A 20,289-nucleotide genomic window follows, 5' to 3' on the forward strand; every position below is an offset into this window, starting at 1 on the left:
AGACTAAGTTTACTTTGATTGTTGACATTTGAGACTGGTCATCTTTCTGGGCACAGGACGTTGTAGTCTGTCCAGCAGCCCCTGAACCAGATTATTTTGCGTTACGTCACACACAGGTGCTTGTATGGCTGAAAATAATACGTCCTGGGTCCAACAGTACTCTGATATCCATATACATATAAAGAAGGAAAGGGATGTAATGTGCACAAAGTTGTCAAACACCCCACACTTTATTGTGGGCGAATTCTGGGTGGGAAACTGTAGAATATACAGCCGCGATTCTTACTGAATTATAGCAGAAAATTCCCTTTAGAATAAATCCAAAAGTATCAACATCGGTGCACTATGTACAGAGTAACGTTTCTTGGAACTCGGGAAAAGATAACTTTTTCATTTGTACGCCAAACACTTGCCTATGAAAATCATCGCCTCTCGGAGAAGAAATACTAGTATGCATTTCATTTAAAAACACACGGTCTGCGAAGAAACTAACCTCCTCGTGATCGCTAGATATTCCGCTTTCTTTCTACAACCTCTCAAATGAAATTATAGGTTATTCAATATACCTGCAGTACACGACTTTATTGGGAAATTAGCGGCATCGACGAGCTGCTCTCTGATTGGTCGTTTATTGAAACTTATTGTTTCAATTTTTGCAGAGGTTTTCAATGTAGCAAGGACAGAAGCAGTTGTTCATGAAGAAGCTTATTTTTACACTTCATCGTACGATTACAAGGTCAAGCAGGCAGAAGGTTGTCGGAAGTGACATCAAGAAGACAGTCGTTGCATGTCATGGCTTCTTTAGCTATCTGTAAGAAATTGCAGATCATCATCATCATCATCATCATCATCATCATCATCACCACCACCACCACCACCACCACCACCATCATCATCATCATCATCATCATCATCATCATCACTAGGGCTACACAGTTCTTACAACTATCACATGCACTCCCCTGCTACCAAAACGATCACGTTCTTGGACGCGAGGATTTATCCACCTGTAGAACAAAACGTCACTTGTACTCTCAGCAGTCGACGTTCCTAGAGCCAGATAGCTCTTTGATAAAGAGGAGCCTCATTGACGATCCCGATGTGAGCTGGACACTGATGATGTGCAATTGAAGAACACGTAGGACAATCACACTAAATCGAATAAAATATAGTTGTTATCGGGTTTAGCAAAATACGAATTTCATCATTCGCTCACTGATCGATTCTCCAAATACGCAAGATATAGGTGATGCTAACCTTCAGGCTTATGATTTGGGATGGCGAACGTTGTGGATTGTTGACTTGTTGCGGGTGCCGCTTTCTGGGTCACGGTTGGTCTAGCTACATTGGGAATCACTGAAACATGAGATAAATATTGAGCAAATGTGATGCTAACATCGCTTCAGCATCGTGGCTTGAAAGACAGAACATATACGAGTAACAGTGGTGAAATGTTTGATAACCGCGAAAGTGACAAAGCATCGATCAAGCTTAAAGGAAAAGCTCGGATTTGATCTAACATTTAGTGAAAGACGGCCTAGAAGACCATATAAAAAATAAAACCATGCAGCGTTCAAGTAGGGGGAATCTAGGCGTTCTGCATGGCGGTCTGAAGTGGAAAGTCAAACTGAACCGCACAAAAATATCACAGAGAACTATGTGTTTCACAATGCACTGAACATAATTTATCCAATGTGATGTTCTCGCTTCCCTCCATGGGGACTTCTTCAAGGGCACAGGACTCGTAATGTACAATTTCTCAAATTTGTAGAATTTAAGGTCTAGCAAAGGCTGTATTTGACAAAGCTGTGTTACATTATGACGGTCGTCAGGTAACGTAACTTATAGAAGCTACAGTTGCTTTAGTGGAAAGATCGCTCTGTGGAATGTGGCCCCGATCTTGCATAAAGGTGCCCCTCAGATACTACAAATGGTACTTACCACCTGATGAACAAGCTCCTGTTGTTACGCTGAAATCATCGATCGCAATATCACCCTCGTAGCCAGCTCCAACAGTGCCCTCAAGGACAATTTGGTATGGCGTGTTGCTTGACACAGTGCTGAGAGCGATCTCCGCGACCTTCCAAGAATCACCTTGATTTCCTGTTAAAGAGTGAGTTTGGGGGTCATCATGAATCTCCACTGATGTATTCCTAATTAGTGATGGGGGGGACGACGGATAGCAAATGTTGCAAATCTGTAATCGGGGTAGCAGTTCTTGTCGTGACCAAAGGGCATGGTACTACACAACAACTCCTTGGTACTGTGTGTAATAACAGAATAGTTTTCCAGCAATATACACTAATGGCGAAACATTTCGCCCTTCCAAGATGCCTACACAATCACTGGCACAAGCTTGGATTAGTCAAACCGTCTATATTAATGATAAGGGCTAGATTTAAAGACTTTACTTCACATTACCCGACAAATGCCAAATTGGAGAATCCATGACACCATTCCTCAAGACATACACATTCAGTGTTCCAATCGAGCTTCCATACATGTGGTACCAGAAGGTCAGGCATGTTGGCGAAGTGGGTCCAGTTAATGTGAAGGAGGTCAGTCGAGCAACATCTCCGGGTCGTCTAGGGACAGAGGTCTCAATGTACATGTAGTGACCTGAATGGTAAAGTCCGACATATAATCAGGCTGATAAGTTTACAAATGATGATAATAGGGAAATGGAAGCTGCTTCAAGGGTTAACTTGTTATCATACTATCCATTACATACTAACGATACTGACGCTGTGACCATGGAAGTTCAATGTGCTGTGAATTAAATATGAAAAAGGGATGGGGTGGGGCGTTCTTACCTAATCTTGTGTCATACGTGTGGTCACTTGATGGTCCTGTGCCAGAGGAAGAGGTGGACCCCTGATTCCCTGTCCAGTCGAAATCGTCTGAATGGTCTTGAGAGAATCCACATATGATGCTATTCTCAAAGGTACATTTGTCATCTGATGGTTTTGATGACTGGTCCAATGTTTTTCCTGTGTAGGATGAAAAATAGACTCGTGAGTGATAAACTATTGGAATAGCATCTTCTGACTGTTTCTTTGCATCGCTGCCTCAAAGTAACATAAGCATGTCTGTGAGACATCCATGTTAAACTTCTGATGGTAAATTAGATGCATGGTGTGGACTATAAATGTGAAGCCTGAAACACATATGAGTGACATAGTCTTGTTAGCGATGTCACACCCCTTTTTCAACCCTTTCTTCCAAAAGTGGAGTTTGATGTTTCTTTGCGATCAAGATACAATGGGGAACGATAGTTTCACATAACGTGTTGATTTAGAAAATTTAGTCTAAGATTAGAAAAATATCAGTTTTCAGAGGTAATTGAGGAAAATCTAAAATCTCATTCAAACTCATTCCTAACATGTAGCAATGAAAATAAATCTAGGCTTTTCTATTCTTTCTAGTGACTCTCACAGGGACACAAAACAACATAGCCTCAGTGGTGATCCTTATTTAAATGTATACATCAGATGAATTTGTGGGAGAGCATATCTTTTGCTGCTTTCAACCATTTCCAAGCCTTGCCATGGTAGGAGACATCAATGATGCACGCTTGAGGAAAAGTACCCATGCCAAACAATGCCATATAAGTCTTCGTTTAAAGAAGTTTGCATTTTAGCAATGGGCTACCAAAACGGGAAAATGCAATAAAATATGGATGGTTTTGGTTTGAAGGAAAAGACGAACTTACACATTTAGACATGATTGATTTGTCAGATATACTGTAAATCACGAAATTTTGGCGTCACGATATTTTTGCGACTTGCCTAATTCTCAAAACATAGTTTAGTTTGACAGTTTCAAAGCTTACTTGCATCTGAAAGTTTTATCTGGAGTAAATCCAATCACATATTAAAGTTTGCCGCTAATATTAGACATCATTCAGTGGAGTACTGCCGCATGTATGCAATCAGTGATGTTTTCCTAAAATCAACACTTGCTGCATAGGCCAGAAAAGCTTAAAACAGTTCAAAGGGATTAAATTAAATGGAATGACTCTAATAAATTGGCACTGATGAAGGACCAGTTTAGTCAGTGTCGGGGAAGCTGTTGATCTCATGCGTCATGATATTTTTGCGAGCTCAAGCCATTCGCAAGTTTCGCAAAAATATCATGCTCGCAAAAATTTAATGATTTACAGTAGATGATGCTAACCCGTAGTCTTTGAAGTTGGTTTGGTGCTCGTTGTGGATTGTGGGATTATTGTGGTTGTTGGTTTCTGGGTGACTGTTGATCGAGCTACATTGGGAATCACTGAAACATGAGAGTAATATTGAGTAAATGTGATGCTAAGATCACTTCAACATCTTGAATTGAAACATGGAGCACAGACGAGTAAGAGTCGGAGAAATGTTGGAGCGTTAGCAGGAGGAGATCAAAACGTTCAGGAAAATTTGGGATTAAATCAGAGAAAGAGTGAAACATGGTCCTGTTTACATGGTCTTCACATTGGTGAATAGAGAAGTCTCCTTGATAAGTATGAATGCCTGCATTACGTGGTGAAAAATATAGTGGAACTCCCGTCAACATGGGGCCGTTATTGACCACAGCAGCGTCATCAAGTCCTGTGCTGCCATGTGTTAAGAGAGTTAGTGAGTGGGTGAGGATGGTTGTACTCCACTTCCAGCAATGTTACAGCCATGACGGGCGAGGAATCTCATAAACAAAAGCATGCAAAGTACCAGTGGAAGGAATCTACGTGCTGTGCATGAAGATCGAAATTGTCTAACTGAATCGCGCAAAAAATATTACACAGAACAATGTGCTTCACAAAGTACTATACATACTACATAATGTAATCTGTTCCCAACAAGAAAAACTTACAACTGATTGAATGAGAGATGGTTGGGCAACTAGCTGGTTCGTCACTTCCGTCGGGACAGTCCTGCACTCCATCGCACTGCCAGGTTTTCGGCTGACACTGTTTGAGAGGTCCACACATGGTCTGTTGGTCGCTACACACAAGTCCACTAGTTGGGCGAGGCTCTGTCATTGGGATTGAATACAACAATATACTACCAAAAACACCATTTTCGGCCACTGTTTACTCACTGTTGTCATGGTTTTACGCACGTCGTGTGCATCAAACGGAAGCATAAATAACATTCGGAATCGTTCGGGTACGAACCTTTTCGATATAAAAAGTTCAAAAGATATATGCGAATATCCATGCGATTTGGTAAGCTGTGTTCTGATTGGTCAGTCTCAAAGGTTACCTGACGCGACCTCCCATAAGGTTTCGTTAGACTCAGTAATAGAGTGTAACGAGAAATATTGGGGACAAGTTTACTTAGACTGTTGTAGCTTCTGATTGGTATATCTACCAAGTTTTGCAGAAAAATAAAGAGCGGAGTTTGAGTTCTGCTACAGAGACGAAGCCCATCTTTCCGTCCGAAACGTTTCCATGGAAACCGAGAAAATAATGTATCACAAAAACCTGTAAGTACCAAAAGGGACTACTTTAGGCTCTGACTCATGTATGTAACAAGTTTTGTGGAAAAATATTGAACGTTTTTTGCTCCGGAAACGCGGCCCATCCCTCCATTTTGAGACTAAGTCCGAATTGTTTCCATGGAAACTGAGAAAACAGTAAATCACAAAATGCTGTAAATACCAAAGGGGCCCTTCTGGGGTCTGCCACACATATCTACCAAGTTTTGCAGAAAAATATTGAACGGTCTTTGAGTTCTGCTCCGGAAACGAAGCGCCCCCCACCATTAGACTAACACCAAAATGCTCCATGGAAAAACTGAAAAAAATAGTAATAAAAAATAAAATAAATAAAATAAAATAAAAATGCCAAAACTGTGTAAATAGCAAAAGGCACAACTATAGGCTGAGATTATTGTATCTATGAAATTTGGTCTGAAAATATTGAACGGTTTCTGAGTTATGCTCCGGAAACAAAATGGTTTGAAGGAAAAGACGAACTTAATCATTTAGACATGACTGAATTGTCTGATATAGATGGTGCTAACCCGTAGTCTTTGAAGTTGGTTTGGTGCTCGTTGTGGATTGTGGGATTGTTGTAGTTGTTGGTTTCTGGGTGACTGTTGATCGAGCTACATTGGGAATCACTGAAACATGAGAGTAATATTGAGTAAATGTGATGCTAAGATCACTTCAACATCTTGAATTGAAACATGGAGCACAGACGAGTAAGAGTCGGAGAAATGTAGGAGTGTTAGCAGGAGAGTGAGAGAGTGTTGATCAAAACGTTCAGGAAAATTTGGGATTCAATCAAAGAAAGAGTAAAATATAATCCTGAAGACGTATTTACGTCTCCTTGATTAGTATCAATGCCTGCATTACTTGGTGAAAAATATGGTGGATCTTTCTTCAAACTGGGACTATTGCCCACAGAAGCGTCATCAAGTCATGTTGCACTGTATTAAGAGAGTTAATGAGGGGTGGGCATGGTTGTACTCCACTTCCAGCAATGTTACAGCCATGATTGGCGTGGAATCTCATAAACAAAACAATTCTACGTTCCCGTGGAGAGAATATAGTTGCTCTGCATGAATTTGGAAAGTCAATCAAAACTGCACAATAAAACATCACAGAGAATAATGTGTTTCACAGAGTACAATGCATTATTTACGATGTTTAGTTCAATGTGGCGGTTTCGTTTCTCTCCATGACCTGATCGCCAGGTAACGTAACTTATAGAAATGACAATCACCTTATCGCCAAATTAGCTTTGTGGAATGTGGCCCTGATCTCAGATAAAGGTGCCATTACCATACCTGCCGTGATACTTACCACCTGATGAACAAGCTCCTGTTGTCACGCTGAAATCATCGATCGCAATATCACCCTCGTAGCCAGCTCCAACGGTGCCCTCAAAGACAATTTGGTAAGGCGTGTTGCTTGACCCAGTGCTGAGAGAGACCTCCGCGACCTTCCAAGAGTCACCTTGATTTCCTGATGAACAGTGAGTTTGGGGGTCATTATTAATTGCCACAGATGTATTTCTAATTAATGATAGGGAGGGACCATGGATAGCAAATGTTGCAAGTCTGAGATTGGGGTAGCAGTTCTTGTCGTGACTAAGGGACATGGTAGTAGACAACAACTCTTTAGTACTGTGTGTAATAACTGGATACACTAATACACTAATGATGAAACATTTCGTCCTTCCAGATGCCTTCACAATCACTGGCACAAGCTTGGGTTAGTCAAACCGTCTATGTTAATGATAAGGGGGAGGGCTTGATTTAAAGATATTACTTCGCCTTACCCGACAAATGCCAAATTGGAGAACTCAGAACACCATTCCTCAAGACATACACATTCAGAGTTCCAATCGAAATTCCATACATGTGATACCAGAAGGTCAGGCATGTTAGCGAAGTGGGTCCAGTTAATGTGAAGGAGTTTAGTCGAGCAACATCTCCGGGTCGTCTAGGGGCAGAGGTCTCAATGTACATGTAGTGACCTAAATGGGTAAGTCCGACATATAATTAGGCTGACAAGTTTAAAAATGATGATAATAGGGAAATGGAAACTGCTACAAGCGTTACCTTGTTATCATATTAACCGTTACATACTAACGAAACAGACACTATGAATTTGTTGATGAGAGAATCTTATGACCACGGAAATTCAAGGTGCTGTGAATTGAATCTGGGAGAAAAGATGTGGTGGGGCGTTCCTACCTAATCTAGTGTCATACGTGTGGTCACTTGATGGTCCTGTGCCAGAGGAAGAGGTGGACCCCTGATTCCTTGTCCAGTCGAAATCGTCTGAATGGTCTTGAGAGAATCCACATATGATGCTATTCTCAAAGGTACATTTGTCATCTGATGGTTTTGATGACTGGCCCAATGTTGTTCCTGTGTAGGATGAAGAATAGAATAGTGAGTGATAAACTATTGGAGTAGCATCTTCTGACTGTTTCTTTGCATCGCTGCCTCAAAGTAACATAAGCATGTCTGTGAGAGATCCATTTTAAACTTCTGATGGTAACTTGAATGTGAATGTGAAACCTGAAATACACGAGTGGAATAGTCTTGTCAGAGATGTCACACCCCTTTTTCAACCCTTTTATCCAAAACTGGAGTTTTTTCCTTTTCATGATCAAGATACAGTGGGGAATAATATTTTCATATAACGTGTTGGTTTGAATGTAATAGTCTGAGATTAGAAACATATCAGTTTTCAGAGGTAATTGGTGAAAATATACAGTCTCATTAATACTAATTGCTAACATGTAGCATTGAAAGTAAACCTAGACTCTCAACGATGGATTAGGAAATCTGATGGGTGATCTCGTGAGAGGACGCTATGACGGAATTTATTCTTTCTAGTGACTATCACAGGGACACAAGACAACATAGCCTCAGTGGTGATCCTTATTTAAATGCATACATCAGATGATTTTGTGGGAGAGCATATCTTTTGCTGCTTTCAACCATTTCCAAGCCGTGCCATGGTAGGAGACATCGATGCACGTTTGAAGAAGTACCAGTGCTAAACAATCCCATATAAGTCTTCGCTTAAAGAAGTTTGCATTTTAGCAATGGGCTACCCAAACTGGAAAATGCAATGAAGTATGGATGTTTTTTGGTTTGAAGGAAAAGACGAACTTAATCATTTAGACATGATTGATTTGTCAGATATACTGTAAATCACGAAATTTTTGCGTCATGGTATTTTTGTGAGTGGCGACCAACAGACGTGTTTACGTCACGATATTTTTGCGACTTGCCTAATTCTCAAAACATAGTTTAGTTTGACAGTTTCAAAGCTTACTTGCATCTGAAAGTTTTATCTGGAGTAAATCCAATCACATATTAAAGTTTGCCGCTAATAATAAACATCATTCAGTGGAGTACTGCCGCATGTATGCAATCAGTGATGTTTTCCTAAAATCAACACTTGCTGCATAGGCCAGATAAGCTAAAAACAGTTCAAAGGGATTAAATTAAATGGAATGACTCTAATAAATTGGCACTGATGAAGGACCAGTTTAGTCAGTGTCGGGGAAGCTGTTGATCTCATGCGTCATGATATTTTTGTGAGCTCAAGCCATTCGCAATTTTCGCAAAAATATCATGCTCGCAAAAATTTAATGATTTACAGTAGATGATGCTAACCCGTAGTCTTTGAAGTTGGTTTGGTGCTCATTGTGGATTGTGGGATTATTGTGGTTGTTGGTTTCCGGGTGACTGTTGATCGAGCTACATTGGGAATCACTGAAACATGAGAGTAATATTGAGTAAATGTGATGCTAAGATCACTTCAACATCTTGAATTGAAACATGGAGCACAGACGAGTGAGAGTCGGCGAAATGTAGGAGCGTTAGCAAGAGAGTGAGAAAGTGTTGATCAAAACGTTCATGAAAATTTGGGATTCCATCAAAGAAAGAGTGAAACATGGTCCTGTAGACATGGTCTTCACATTGGTGAATAGAGAAGTCTCCTTGATAAGTATGAATGCCTGCATTACGTGGTGAAAAATATAGTGGAACTCCCGTCAACATATGGTCGTTATTGCCCACAGAAGCGTCATGAAGTCATGTGCTGCCATGTGTTAAGAGAGTTAGTGAGTGGGTAAGGATGGTTGTACTCCACTTCCAGCAATGTTACAGCCATGACGGGCGAGGAATCTCATAAACAAAAGCATGCAAAGTACCAGTGGAAGGAATCTACGTGCTTTGCATGAAGATCGAAATTGTCAAACTGAATCGCTCAAAAAATATTACACAGGACAATGTGTTTCACCAAGTACTATACATACTACATAATGTAATCTGTTTAAAACAAGATAAACTTACAAGTGATTGAATGAGAGATGGTTGGGCAACTAGCTGGTTCGTCACTTCCATCGGGACAGTCCCGCATTCCATCGCACTGCCAGGTTTTCGGCTGACACTGTTTGAGAGGTCCACACATGGTCTGTTGGTCGTTACACACAAGTCCACTAGTTGGGCGAGGCTCTGTCAATGGGATTGAATACAACAATATACTACCAAAAACACCATTTTCGGCCACTGTTTACTCACCGTTGTCATGGTTTTATGCACGTCGTGTGCATCACCCGGAAGCATAAATAACATTCGGAATCGTTCGGGTACGAACCTTTTCGGTATAAAAAGTTCAAAGGATATGTGCGAATATCCATGCGATTTGGTAAGCTGTGTTCTGATTGGTCAGTCTCAAAGGTTACCTGACACGACCTCCCAAAAGGTTTCGTTAGACTCAGCAATGGAGTGTAACGAGAAATACTGAGGATAAGTTTACTTAGACTGTTGTAGCACACTTGGTATATCTACCAAGTGTGCAGAAAAATAAAGAGCTGATTTTGAGTTCTGCTCCAGAGACGAAGCCCATCTCTCCGTCCGAAACGTTTCCATGGAAACCGAGAAAATAATGTATCACAAAAACCTGTAAGTACCAAAAGGGACTACTTTAGGTTCTGACTGATGTATGTAACAAGTTTTGCAGAAAAATATTGAACGGTTTTTGCTTCGGAAACGCGGCCCATCCCTCCATTTTGAGACTAAGTCCGAATTGTTTCCATGGAAACTGAGAAAAAAATACATCACAAAATCTTTTAAATACGAAAGGGACCTCTTGGGGGTCTGCCACACATATGTACCAAGTTTTGCAGAAAAATATTGAACGGTCTTTGAGTTCTGCTCCGGAAACGAAGCGCACCCGACCTTTAGAATAACACCAAAACGCTCCATGGAAAAACTAAAAAAATAAAATAAAATAAATAAAATAAAAATGCCAAAACTGTGTAAATAGCAAAAGGCACAACAATAGGTTGGGATTATTATATCTATGAAATTTGGTCTGAAAATATTGAACGGTTTCTGAGTTATGCTCCGGAAACAAAATGGTTTGAAGGAAAAGACGAACATTTAGACATGACTGAATTGTCTGATATAGATAATGCTAACCCGTAGTCTTTGAAGTTGGTTTGGTGCTCGTTGTGGATTGTGGGATTATTGTGGTTGTTGGTTTCTGGGTGACTGTTGATCGAGCTACATTGGGAATCACTGAAACATGAGAGTAATACTGAGTAAATGTGATGCTAAGATCACTTCAACATCTTGAATTGAAACATGGGGCACAGACGAGTAAAAGTCGGAGAAATGTAGGAGTGTTTGTAGGAGGAGATCGGAACGTTCAGGAAAATTTGGGATTGCATCAAAGAAAGAATAAAACATGGTCCTGTTTACATGGTCTTCACATAGGTGAATAGAGAAGTCTCCTTGATAAGTATCAATGCCTGCATTACGTGGTGAAAAATATAGTGGAACTCCCTTCAACATATGGTCGTTATTGCCCACAGAAGCGTCATGAAGTCATGTGCTGCCATGTGTTAAGAGAGTTAGTGAGTGGGTAAGGATGGTTGTACTCCACTTCCAGCAATGTTACAGCCAGGACGGGCGAGGAATCTCATAAACAAAAGCATGCAAATACCAGTGGAAGGAATCTACGTGCTTTGCATGAAGATCGAAATTGTCAAACTGAATCGAGCAAAAAAATATTACACAGAACAATGTGTTTCACAAAGTACTATACATAATACATGATGTTCAGTTCAGTGGGACTTTTCGTTTCTCTCCATGGGGATTAGACTACTTCATTGATCTCATTGCCAGGTAACATAACTTACAGGAATGAGGATCACTTTAACGCCAAGTTAGCTTTGTGGAATGTGGCCCCGATCTTAGATAAAAGTACCATTACTATACTGATACTTACCACCTGATGAACAAGCTCCTGTTGTCACGCTGAGATCATCGATCGCAATATCTCCCACGTAGCCAGCTCCAACGGTGCCCTCAAAGACAATCTGGTAAGGTGTGTTGCTTGACACAGTGTTGAGGGAGACCTCCGCGACCTTCCAAGAGTTGCCTTGATTCCCTGTTGAATATTGAGTGTTGATGACATAATTAATTGCCGCAATTTATGATAGAGACGGACCAAGACGAATGCTCTGCATAACAATCCTTTCTACTACATCTGACATGGATACACTAGGAATGAAACATTTCATCCTTCTAACGATCGTCACACTCACTATCACAGACTTGACCTGTGGGTGAGTCTGGAGTGATGCTAAGGGGAGTGAAAAAAATAAAGGTATTACAGCGTCTTACCCGACAATTGCCAGATAGAACTCCTGGCACCATTCCTCAAGACATATACATTCAGAGTTCCAATGGAGATTCCATACATGTGGTACCAGAAGGTGAGACATGTTGGAGAGGTGGATCCAGGAAACCTAAAGGAGTTCAGTCGAGCAACATCTCCGGTTCGTCTAGGTTCAGAGGTTTCAATGTACATGTAGTGACCTGAATCAGAAAAGTGGTAAAGCGGAAATTGCAAAAGTTAAGCTGGCAAGTTTTAAAGCGACGATGATACAGTATGAGTGTGGCGAAATGTGGTCCTGTGCTTAGAGAGGAATCAGTTGAAGATAAACAGTCCTTGTATGGGTGACCGTCTTTGGCAGCTTCACACTTGAGAGTTTCTAGGACTTCAGTCCTGATCCACAACAAGGCTCATTTGATACATGTGTTCTCACCGTTTTATCAAGTGAGTTGGTTCAAAACTGCCTCTGTTCACCTGGCAGAAAATGGGTACTCGGTTGAATATAGGCACGTATGACGTGTGACTATAACCTTCTAGCGCCAAAGAGGTAACTTGGTTATCCGGGATAATTCTAATCAGATTCTAATTAGACCCGTGAAGGTCCCGGGGTAGAATAGGCCTTCAGCAACCCATGCTTGCCATAAAAGGCGACTCAGCTTGTCGTAAGAGGCGACTAACGGGATCGGGTGGTCAGACTCGCTGACTTGGTTGACACATGTCATCGGTTCCCAATTGCGCAGATCGATGCTCATGTTGTTGATCACTGGATTGTCTGGTCCAGACTCGATTATTTACAGACCGCCGCCATATAGCTGGAATATTGCTGAGTGCGGCGTAAAACTAAACTCACTCACTCACTCAGATTCTAATTAAGCACCACAAGCAATCACTAGTACTTGGTGTTCGCAGACAGTACTCTACAGAAGATGACTTATTATTACATTATGTTTTACAGATTAAGAAATATAATTATGCAACAGAGGGTGTTCGCTTGATCCTGACACAGTCAAGGTGGTAAGGCTCATAATCAGATCAGGGCCTTCGCCCCCTCTCACGCAGCCCAAACAGAGCACGGGAAGGCTCAGAAACACTACAGCTCTTCTGCATTATCCAGAGTGTCAGGAGGTACCAAACCAAGCGAACCGAGAACAATGGGGAGCCTGACGACAGTGTACTTGGGATGCAGGCGAGACATTTCAAAGGCGAGGTCCGCATATTTATCATGCTTCTCCTGAATCTTACCAATCACATTGCTGTCAAAAAGGATAGAAAGTGCAGTGATATGAAGTAATTCACTGGCTTTTTCTAAAAGGACAAGATGAGGTTTGTTGGCAGGAATTCTTCTCTGACTGTATATGAGCCTACACTATAGAAGTTTGAAAGCATCATTTCCCATGACACCCTGTACATAACTGTGGGTCGTAACATGGGTGGACCTCGGATTGAGTGTCATACCTGATCTCGTCCCATACGTGTGGTCACTTGCAGGTCCTGTGCCATAGGAAGGGGTTAACCCCTCATGCCTTGTCCAGTCGAAATCGTCTGAAAGGTCTTGAGAGAATCCACATATGATACTGTCCTCAAAGGTACATTTGTTATCGGTTGGTTTGGACGAATGGCCCAATGTTGTTCCTGAGAAAGATGAAGAATAGGCTCGTGAGTGATAAACTATTTCAGTAGCATCTTGTGACTGTTTCTTTGCATCGCTGGCTCAAAGTAAGATAAACATGTCTATGAGAGATCCATTTTTAACGTCTGATGGTAACTTAGATCCATGGTCTGGGAATCACTGGAACATGACAGTAATATTGAGTAAATGTGATGCTTACACCACTTCAACATCCTGAATTGAAACATGGAGCACTGACGAGTAAGAGTAGGATTGTTACCAGGAGTGAGAAAAGCATTGATCAAAACGTTCAGGAAAATTTGGGATTCCATCTAAGAAACAGTAAATTATGTTCCTGAAGACGTCATATGATCTTCGGTTCAATGTGGTGTTTTCGTTTCACTCCATGTGGACTACTTCAATGACAGGGCATGGGACCTGGTTGCCAGGTAACTTACCTTACAGAGATTACAACCACCTTATCGCCAAGTTAGTTTTGTGGAACGTGGCCCTGATCTTAGATAAAGGTGTCATTACTATACTTGCCATGGTACTTACCACCTGATGAACAAACACCTGTTGTCACGCTGAAATCATCGATCGCAATATCTCCCTCGTAGCCAGCTCCAACGGTGCCCTCAAAGACAATTTGGTAAGGTGTGTTGCTTGACCCAGTGTTGAGAGCGACCTCCGCGACCTTCCAAGAGTTGCCTTGATTTCCTGTATATGAGTGTGTGTGGGTGACATGAATATTGCCGTTGATGTACCCTCAATTTATGATAGGGAAAGACTAAGGATAGCAAATGTTGCTAATCTGGGAAACGGGTTTCAGATGCTGTCGTGGCTGGAGAACATTGTTCTGCATAACAGCCCTTTCGTACCGCTTGCTTCAAATGACACGGATAGTATTAGAACAATGCACTAGGAATGAAACCTTTTGTGCTTCTTAATACCGTCACCATCACTGCCACGGTCTTGAGTGATTCTAAGGGGAATGAAACAAAAAATAAAGGTATTACAGCGTCTTACCCGACAATTGCCAGATAGAACTCCTGGCACCATTCCTCAAGACATACACATTCAGAGTTCCAATGGAGATTCCATACATGTGGTACCAGAAGGTGAGGCATGTTGCTGAGGTGGGTCCAATCAATATGAAGGAGTTCAGTCGAGCAACATCTCCGGGTCGTCTGGGTTCAGAGGTTTCGATGTACATGTAGTGACCTGAATCAGGTAAGTGATAGTGCTCGTTAGAACAGTTGGGCTGGCAAGTTTGAAAACGATGATGATACGGTATGAAGGCCGCTCTTAGGGTCATCACAGGAGTGTGGTGAAATTTGGTCCTGGTTTTCAAATTCAGGAAAGGAATCAATTGAAGATTAAAAAGGAGTCCTTGGATGAATGACCATTTTTGGTAGCTTCACCCTTGAGAGTTTCTAGGACTTCAGTCCTGATCCACTACGAAGCTCATTTGATACATGCGTTCTCACCTTTTATCAAGGGAGTTGTTTGTGTGACTATAACTTTCTAGCGCCTAAGATGCAGCTGGAATTATCTGGGATAAAACTAATCAGATTCTAATAAAGCACTGCAAACAATCATTTGGTGTTTGGAGACTGTGCGCTAATGAAGATGACATATTATATTATATTTTACAGATTAAGAGAAATATGCAGCAGAGAGGGTTCTTGTGATTCTGGCACAGTCAGGCCGGTAAGGCTCATCATCAGCTCAGGGCCCTCTACACGCAGTCTAGACACCGAATAGGACTTCTCCCAGGAAATGTTCCGGAGAATATGAAGGCTCCCAAACACTACAGCCTTCTGCATTATCCAGACAGTCAGGAGGGCTGTGCTCCCAGTGGAGAACCTAGGCACTCTCCCGATCTGCACCAAGAGTTCAGGAGGTAGCAAACCAAGGGCAGTGAGAACAATGAGGAGTCTGACAACAGTGTACTTGGGATGCAGGTGAGGTCCGCATATTTATCATGCTTTTCCCCAATCTTCCCAATCACATTGTTGTCAAATGCAATGATATAAACAAAAATAGTCAAGTTACCATGGATATAATCAGGGCCGTACCATGGACGTACCTCGGAGTGAAAGCCACGGGCATGGCGGAGACGGTAGTAAAAGCAATGAGCCATGCCCTCATGTCTTTTAAGATATGCTGTTTGAGCCAAGGAAGGTTATTAGTATTACTCTATTATGATGCTATCATATTAAACATTAGCTACTGAAGGAACAACCAATTTTGTCATCTTTCTGTATAAACAGATCTCTTGATGAGACAAACGTATGACCACTTGTTTTCAACTTGCTGTGAATTCATTATGGAGGGACGGATTGAGTGTCATACCTAATCTTGTGTCATACGTGTGGTCACTTGATGGTCCTGTGCCAGAGGAAGAGGTGGACCCCGCATTCCCTGTCCAGTCGAAATCGTCTGAAAGGTCTTGAGAGAATCCACATATGATGCTGTCCTCAAAGGTACATTTGTCATCTGATGGTTTTGATGACTGGTCCAATGTTGTTCCTTAGCAAGATGAAGTATAGACTCGTGAGTGACAAATTATTTCAGTAACATCCTGTAAAAGGAATAATTAAACCACAGGAACATACGACAGAACCCTTGTTTTGTCTTGGGTCAGTAGGCAGTAGTGACCTCTTCCCCACGTCCGGTATGTTGTTGGTTGGCGTGTACGTCCATGAATCTAAGAGAAACCAGATCTACTCTGAGTAACGGGTGAAACAACCCGAGTCGAGATGACCTTATTCGACACATCAACGACACATTAGCAATGTGCCACGAATAATTCTAGCATGACTTGTCATCATAAATGGCTGAAGGAAGGATATTGACGAACAATGGCTGCACAACAGGGAGAATAACATGTCGGTGTGTCGGTTCTAACACAGTTATCAAGCAATTAATAATTCATCTTACTGACAACAGACAAAGTTTGACATTTTGCAACATGTGCACAGTCTTATACAGGGCTTTAGATGAGCAATGTTTGGTCAGTAGTGATGGTGCGTTTCATCACCTGCCGAACAGGAGCCGCTGGCGATGTTAACGTCATCGATGGCTGTAACACCTTGGCTGCCGCCACTCACGCCTTCAATCACCACCTACAACAAGATGAAACTGTAATCAGAACAGAACCAGTTTTCTTCCTGACAGTATTTCTCAGTTGAATATCAATCTGTATTTTTGTATACTTCAGAATGATACTGATACTGACTTATGCCAATAGCGACAGTCGCCTTTCCTGAAAGAAAAACTATGCTGAAAGGTTGTGGAGTCGACACATAGTATGGTCCCTACGTTAAAAAAGAGCCCAGTAATCAAAGTGTTTGATCGTCAAGCTGAAGACCCGGTTCGAATCTTTAGAAGGGTACAATGTATGAAGCCTACGTCTGGTGCCCACGTCGTTATACCTCTGAACTATTACTCAAAGCGGTGTAAAAGTACTCTCATTCAATCACTCACTCACATTAAAAGGGAGCTTGACGTTCACTGAGAACTGCCCCATGAGCCAGTGAGTGCCCAGATTGCCAGTCCTCTTCCAGGTAGGTGTTGATGGAATGACTATTCCTGTTTGAACGTAGACGTTGAGTGCGCTGCCGTTGCTGCCGTACATGTTGTACCAGAAGGTGATACAACTCTGACCTGCCTGGACCAGGGGACTGGACAGCTGGGCTTTATCCCTGGTTTTCCCACTGACCGAAGATGTTTCAGAGAGGATGTAGTAGCCATCTAAATGATAAACATTGATTAACATTGATTTTTCGCTCCAAGATCAGAGATACCAAGTTCCAGATTTGTATTTGACGGTCACTGGATACTTGTCCAAACAAGAAGTTCTTCATAAGTGTACCCTTAGAACTGATACAAATGAAAGGTGACATTGATGGACATCACCTTCTTTATTATGAGGAACACACCATGGAATAGCCTAGTGGTTAAAGTGTTCGCTCGTCACGCCGAAGACCCGGGTTCTATTCCCCACACGGGCACGGGAAGATGATTGCAATGATAGTTCGCGGAGTCTCACATGCGTCATTAAGTCAAACCTACTTGTATAATTAGTTTGAAACGTAGTTGCATGATGACTGTAATGGTGTAAAGAGTCTTACGGGAGATGCCAAAGGTATGGTCTGTGGAAGGGCCAGTTCCAGAAGTGACACCCTGTCTCCTCTTCCAGTTAGAGAGATCCATTTTTGTGATCTGAACCCAGCCACAGAAGTCGTTTTCGAAGTTGCAGGAAAACGCTGCCGTCCCTGGCGACGGTGTCGTCACTTTGGCTGTCGTCTGTGGAATGGCAGCGGCATTCGGCGGAATTACTGTGTATAACAAAAACGGTTTATAGCCTGAGAATGTTATAACCATACCAATTTGCCTAACTTCCAATGAGTAAATTGTCTATAATTGTATTTACTAAATATACAAGAATGATAAACCTGTATTTCATATTACTGAAAAGCAATTTGTTTATAGAGACGATCGTTCCTGTAGCAGCCTGTCGAGCACTTACTTCCACAGGTCGATGACGTGACGGTGATGTCGTCAATGGCGATGTCGCCAGTGTAGCTATTGCCTCGGACGCCTTCAAAGACGATGATGTAACTATTGGACCTCTCTGAGATTGGTACTTGACCAAACAACCAGTAGTTGCTATGGTTACCAGACTGATGCCAGATCATGTTGTCAGTTCGTCCTGTTCATGAATTTTCAGATTGTTTAAAGAACTGCGTTCGTATGATAACATACATGAAGGAATGAAGGTAATATAGTCATGAAAAGTCAAAGAGAGTATTTATTGTATGAAACTATTATTACTGAAATACATTTGAATACGTACCAATTACCATATTTGTGACTGAGTTTTGTTTTACGCCTCTGTTAGCAAATATCATGGCGGGAACACCCGAAAAAGGCTTCGCACACTCTACCCATATGAAGAATGGATCTTGTGTGAAAGCTTAACTACTGGGTTACCCAATCACCCAAATGACACACTACTATTATACATAAATTAAATAAGCTCATTTCTGGGATCTGGGACCTTATTATTTGATGTGTATTTATGTCTACTTGAAGTGTGAGTGCGTGTAGATCATCCGTTTATTCTTAATTTCAGTCAGAATGGTGTTGTTGGCAACGTCTGACCCTCAAAATGTAAATCGTTTCCTGTCGTACATTGTAGTATCCTGTATCGAATTTCAAACATTTTTAAATAGGCAATGTATTGCTCCTTTATATACTGTCCTCCAATTTGCAAATATAGTAGAACTGTAAACATCAATCAAGTCATAGTATGGGCGGACTATTGCTGACGGGGCTTAAATTAAACTCACCAGCTCGGAGTAAAATGGGTCTTTAGCTACCCCATTCGATTCGTGACGAGCTCGTGTTACTCCGGGACAAGCCGAATAGCGATCTCCTTGGAGTTTACGGAAAGGGGCGAGTGGTGACGAATGCGGCTACCCATGTTTGCCACAAAAGGCGTCTATGCTTGTCGTAAAAGGATCGGGCTCGCTGACACATGTCATCGTTTCCCATCGATTCTCATGGTTTGATCACTGGATTGTCTGGTTTATCCTCGATTATTTACAGATCGCTTCCATACAACTGGAATATTTCTAAATACGACGTAAAACTGAACTCACTCACTCATGTTATCGGACCAGTACTTACCAGACTCTTCGCGTCAACATGAATGCATGAATAGTTTCTCAAGTGCGACTTACCAGGCACCCTGATGTAGACGTTGAGGGAACCAACTGTCGCCCCGTACATGCTGTACCAGAAGCTGATGCAGCTGCCGCTTTGCGAAGGGGAGAAAGTCTGACTGACCAGCCAAGCCTTGTCTCCGGGAAGTCTGGGGGCCGAGGTTTCAATGTACAGGTATCTGCCTGCAAACATACCATGGCAAACCTTATCTTTGGAGGCTGTGGATCGTGTATCTTTGTCCGTGACACTTTCTCCCTGTTATGTGTCACCGACATATTACTTCTCACAGATTACCACGGGTATATCATCTCTGACAAGTTACTTATGTCAGATTACCCCTGTTACATAACTTGTTATATTATCCCTGGCAAAATTTCCCCTTTCACATAAGCCCTGTGATATCATCTGTGACAGATTACACATGTTACATGACGCCTCTCATATTATCCCTGAAAATCACTTCTTTATTAAATCACCCCTTTCAGATTACCATGGCAAACCAGCACTGTCAAATCACCCCTGTCAGATTACCATTGACAGAACAACCATTCCAAACCACCCTTGGCAGACCACCCTGCCCGATTATATGACAGACTACCCCTGTCAGATCACCATTGACAGATTACCCTTCACAGTCCACCCCAGTCAGATCACAATTGACAGATTACCCTGGTTGGACCACCCCCGTCAAATCACCCCTTTTGAGATGTGTTGAAGATGTCGTAAACACACTGTCCGTAAATCTTGTACTCATTTAATCATACCATCAATAAATTTCCAACCGAATTATTTTTGTGATTTACTGAGCTGCA

General features: G+C 41.8%; 1 protein-coding gene across 2 annotated transcripts in view; it reads right to left on the reverse strand.

The window, feature by feature from the left end:
• Positions 1 to 563: 563 nt before the first annotated feature.
• LOC137260599 (MAM and LDL-receptor class A domain-containing protein 1-like) overlaps positions 564 to 20,289 on the reverse strand; it is a 41,809-nt gene continuing 22,083 nt past the window's right edge. Inside the window, exons 24-48 of one of the 2 annotated variants that reach the window (XM_067798193.1) lie at positions 19,495 to 19,659; positions 18,279 to 18,461; positions 17,881 to 18,087; positions 17,238 to 17,500; positions 16,788 to 16,872; positions 16,100 to 16,276; positions 14,771 to 14,965; positions 14,300 to 14,461; positions 13,588 to 13,764; positions 12,141 to 12,335; positions 11,743 to 11,904; positions 10,932 to 11,030; positions 9,801 to 9,962; positions 9,120 to 9,218; positions 7,680 to 7,856; positions 7,262 to 7,459; positions 6,784 to 6,945; positions 6,000 to 6,098; positions 4,846 to 5,007; positions 4,177 to 4,275; positions 2,814 to 2,990; positions 2,422 to 2,619; positions 1,942 to 2,103; positions 1,258 to 1,356; positions 564 to 809 (exon numbers count right to left, since the gene is read on the reverse strand). In XM_067798193.1, coding sequence (XP_067654294.1) covers positions 802 to 809; positions 1,258 to 1,356; positions 1,942 to 2,103; positions 2,422 to 2,619; positions 2,814 to 2,990; positions 4,177 to 4,275; positions 4,846 to 5,007; positions 6,000 to 6,098; positions 6,784 to 6,945; positions 7,262 to 7,459; positions 7,680 to 7,856; positions 9,120 to 9,218; positions 9,801 to 9,962; positions 10,932 to 11,030; positions 11,743 to 11,904; positions 12,141 to 12,335; positions 13,588 to 13,764; positions 14,300 to 14,461; positions 14,771 to 14,965; positions 16,100 to 16,276; positions 16,788 to 16,872; positions 17,238 to 17,500; positions 17,881 to 18,087; positions 18,279 to 18,461; positions 19,495 to 19,659 — 3,872 coding nt within the window. In that variant the 3' untranslated portion in view covers positions 564 to 801. The remainder of the gene's footprint in view (positions 810 to 1,257; positions 1,357 to 1,941; positions 2,104 to 2,421; positions 2,620 to 2,813; positions 2,991 to 4,176; positions 4,276 to 4,845; positions 5,008 to 5,999; positions 6,099 to 6,783; positions 6,946 to 7,261; positions 7,460 to 7,679; positions 7,857 to 9,119; positions 9,219 to 9,800; positions 9,963 to 10,931; positions 11,031 to 11,742; positions 11,905 to 12,140; positions 12,336 to 13,587; positions 13,765 to 14,299; positions 14,462 to 14,770; positions 14,966 to 16,099; positions 16,277 to 16,787; positions 16,873 to 17,237; positions 17,501 to 17,880; positions 18,088 to 18,278; positions 18,462 to 19,494; positions 19,660 to 20,289) is intronic. The other variant, XM_067798194.1, reaches the window with a different exon arrangement.

Source organism: Haliotis asinina, chromosome 14, assembly GCF_037392515.1.
Source record: "Haliotis asinina isolate JCU_RB_2024 chromosome 14, JCU_Hal_asi_v2, whole genome shotgun sequence".
Lineage (NCBI taxonomy): Eukaryota > Metazoa > Mollusca > Gastropoda > Lepetellida > Haliotidae > Haliotis > Haliotis asinina.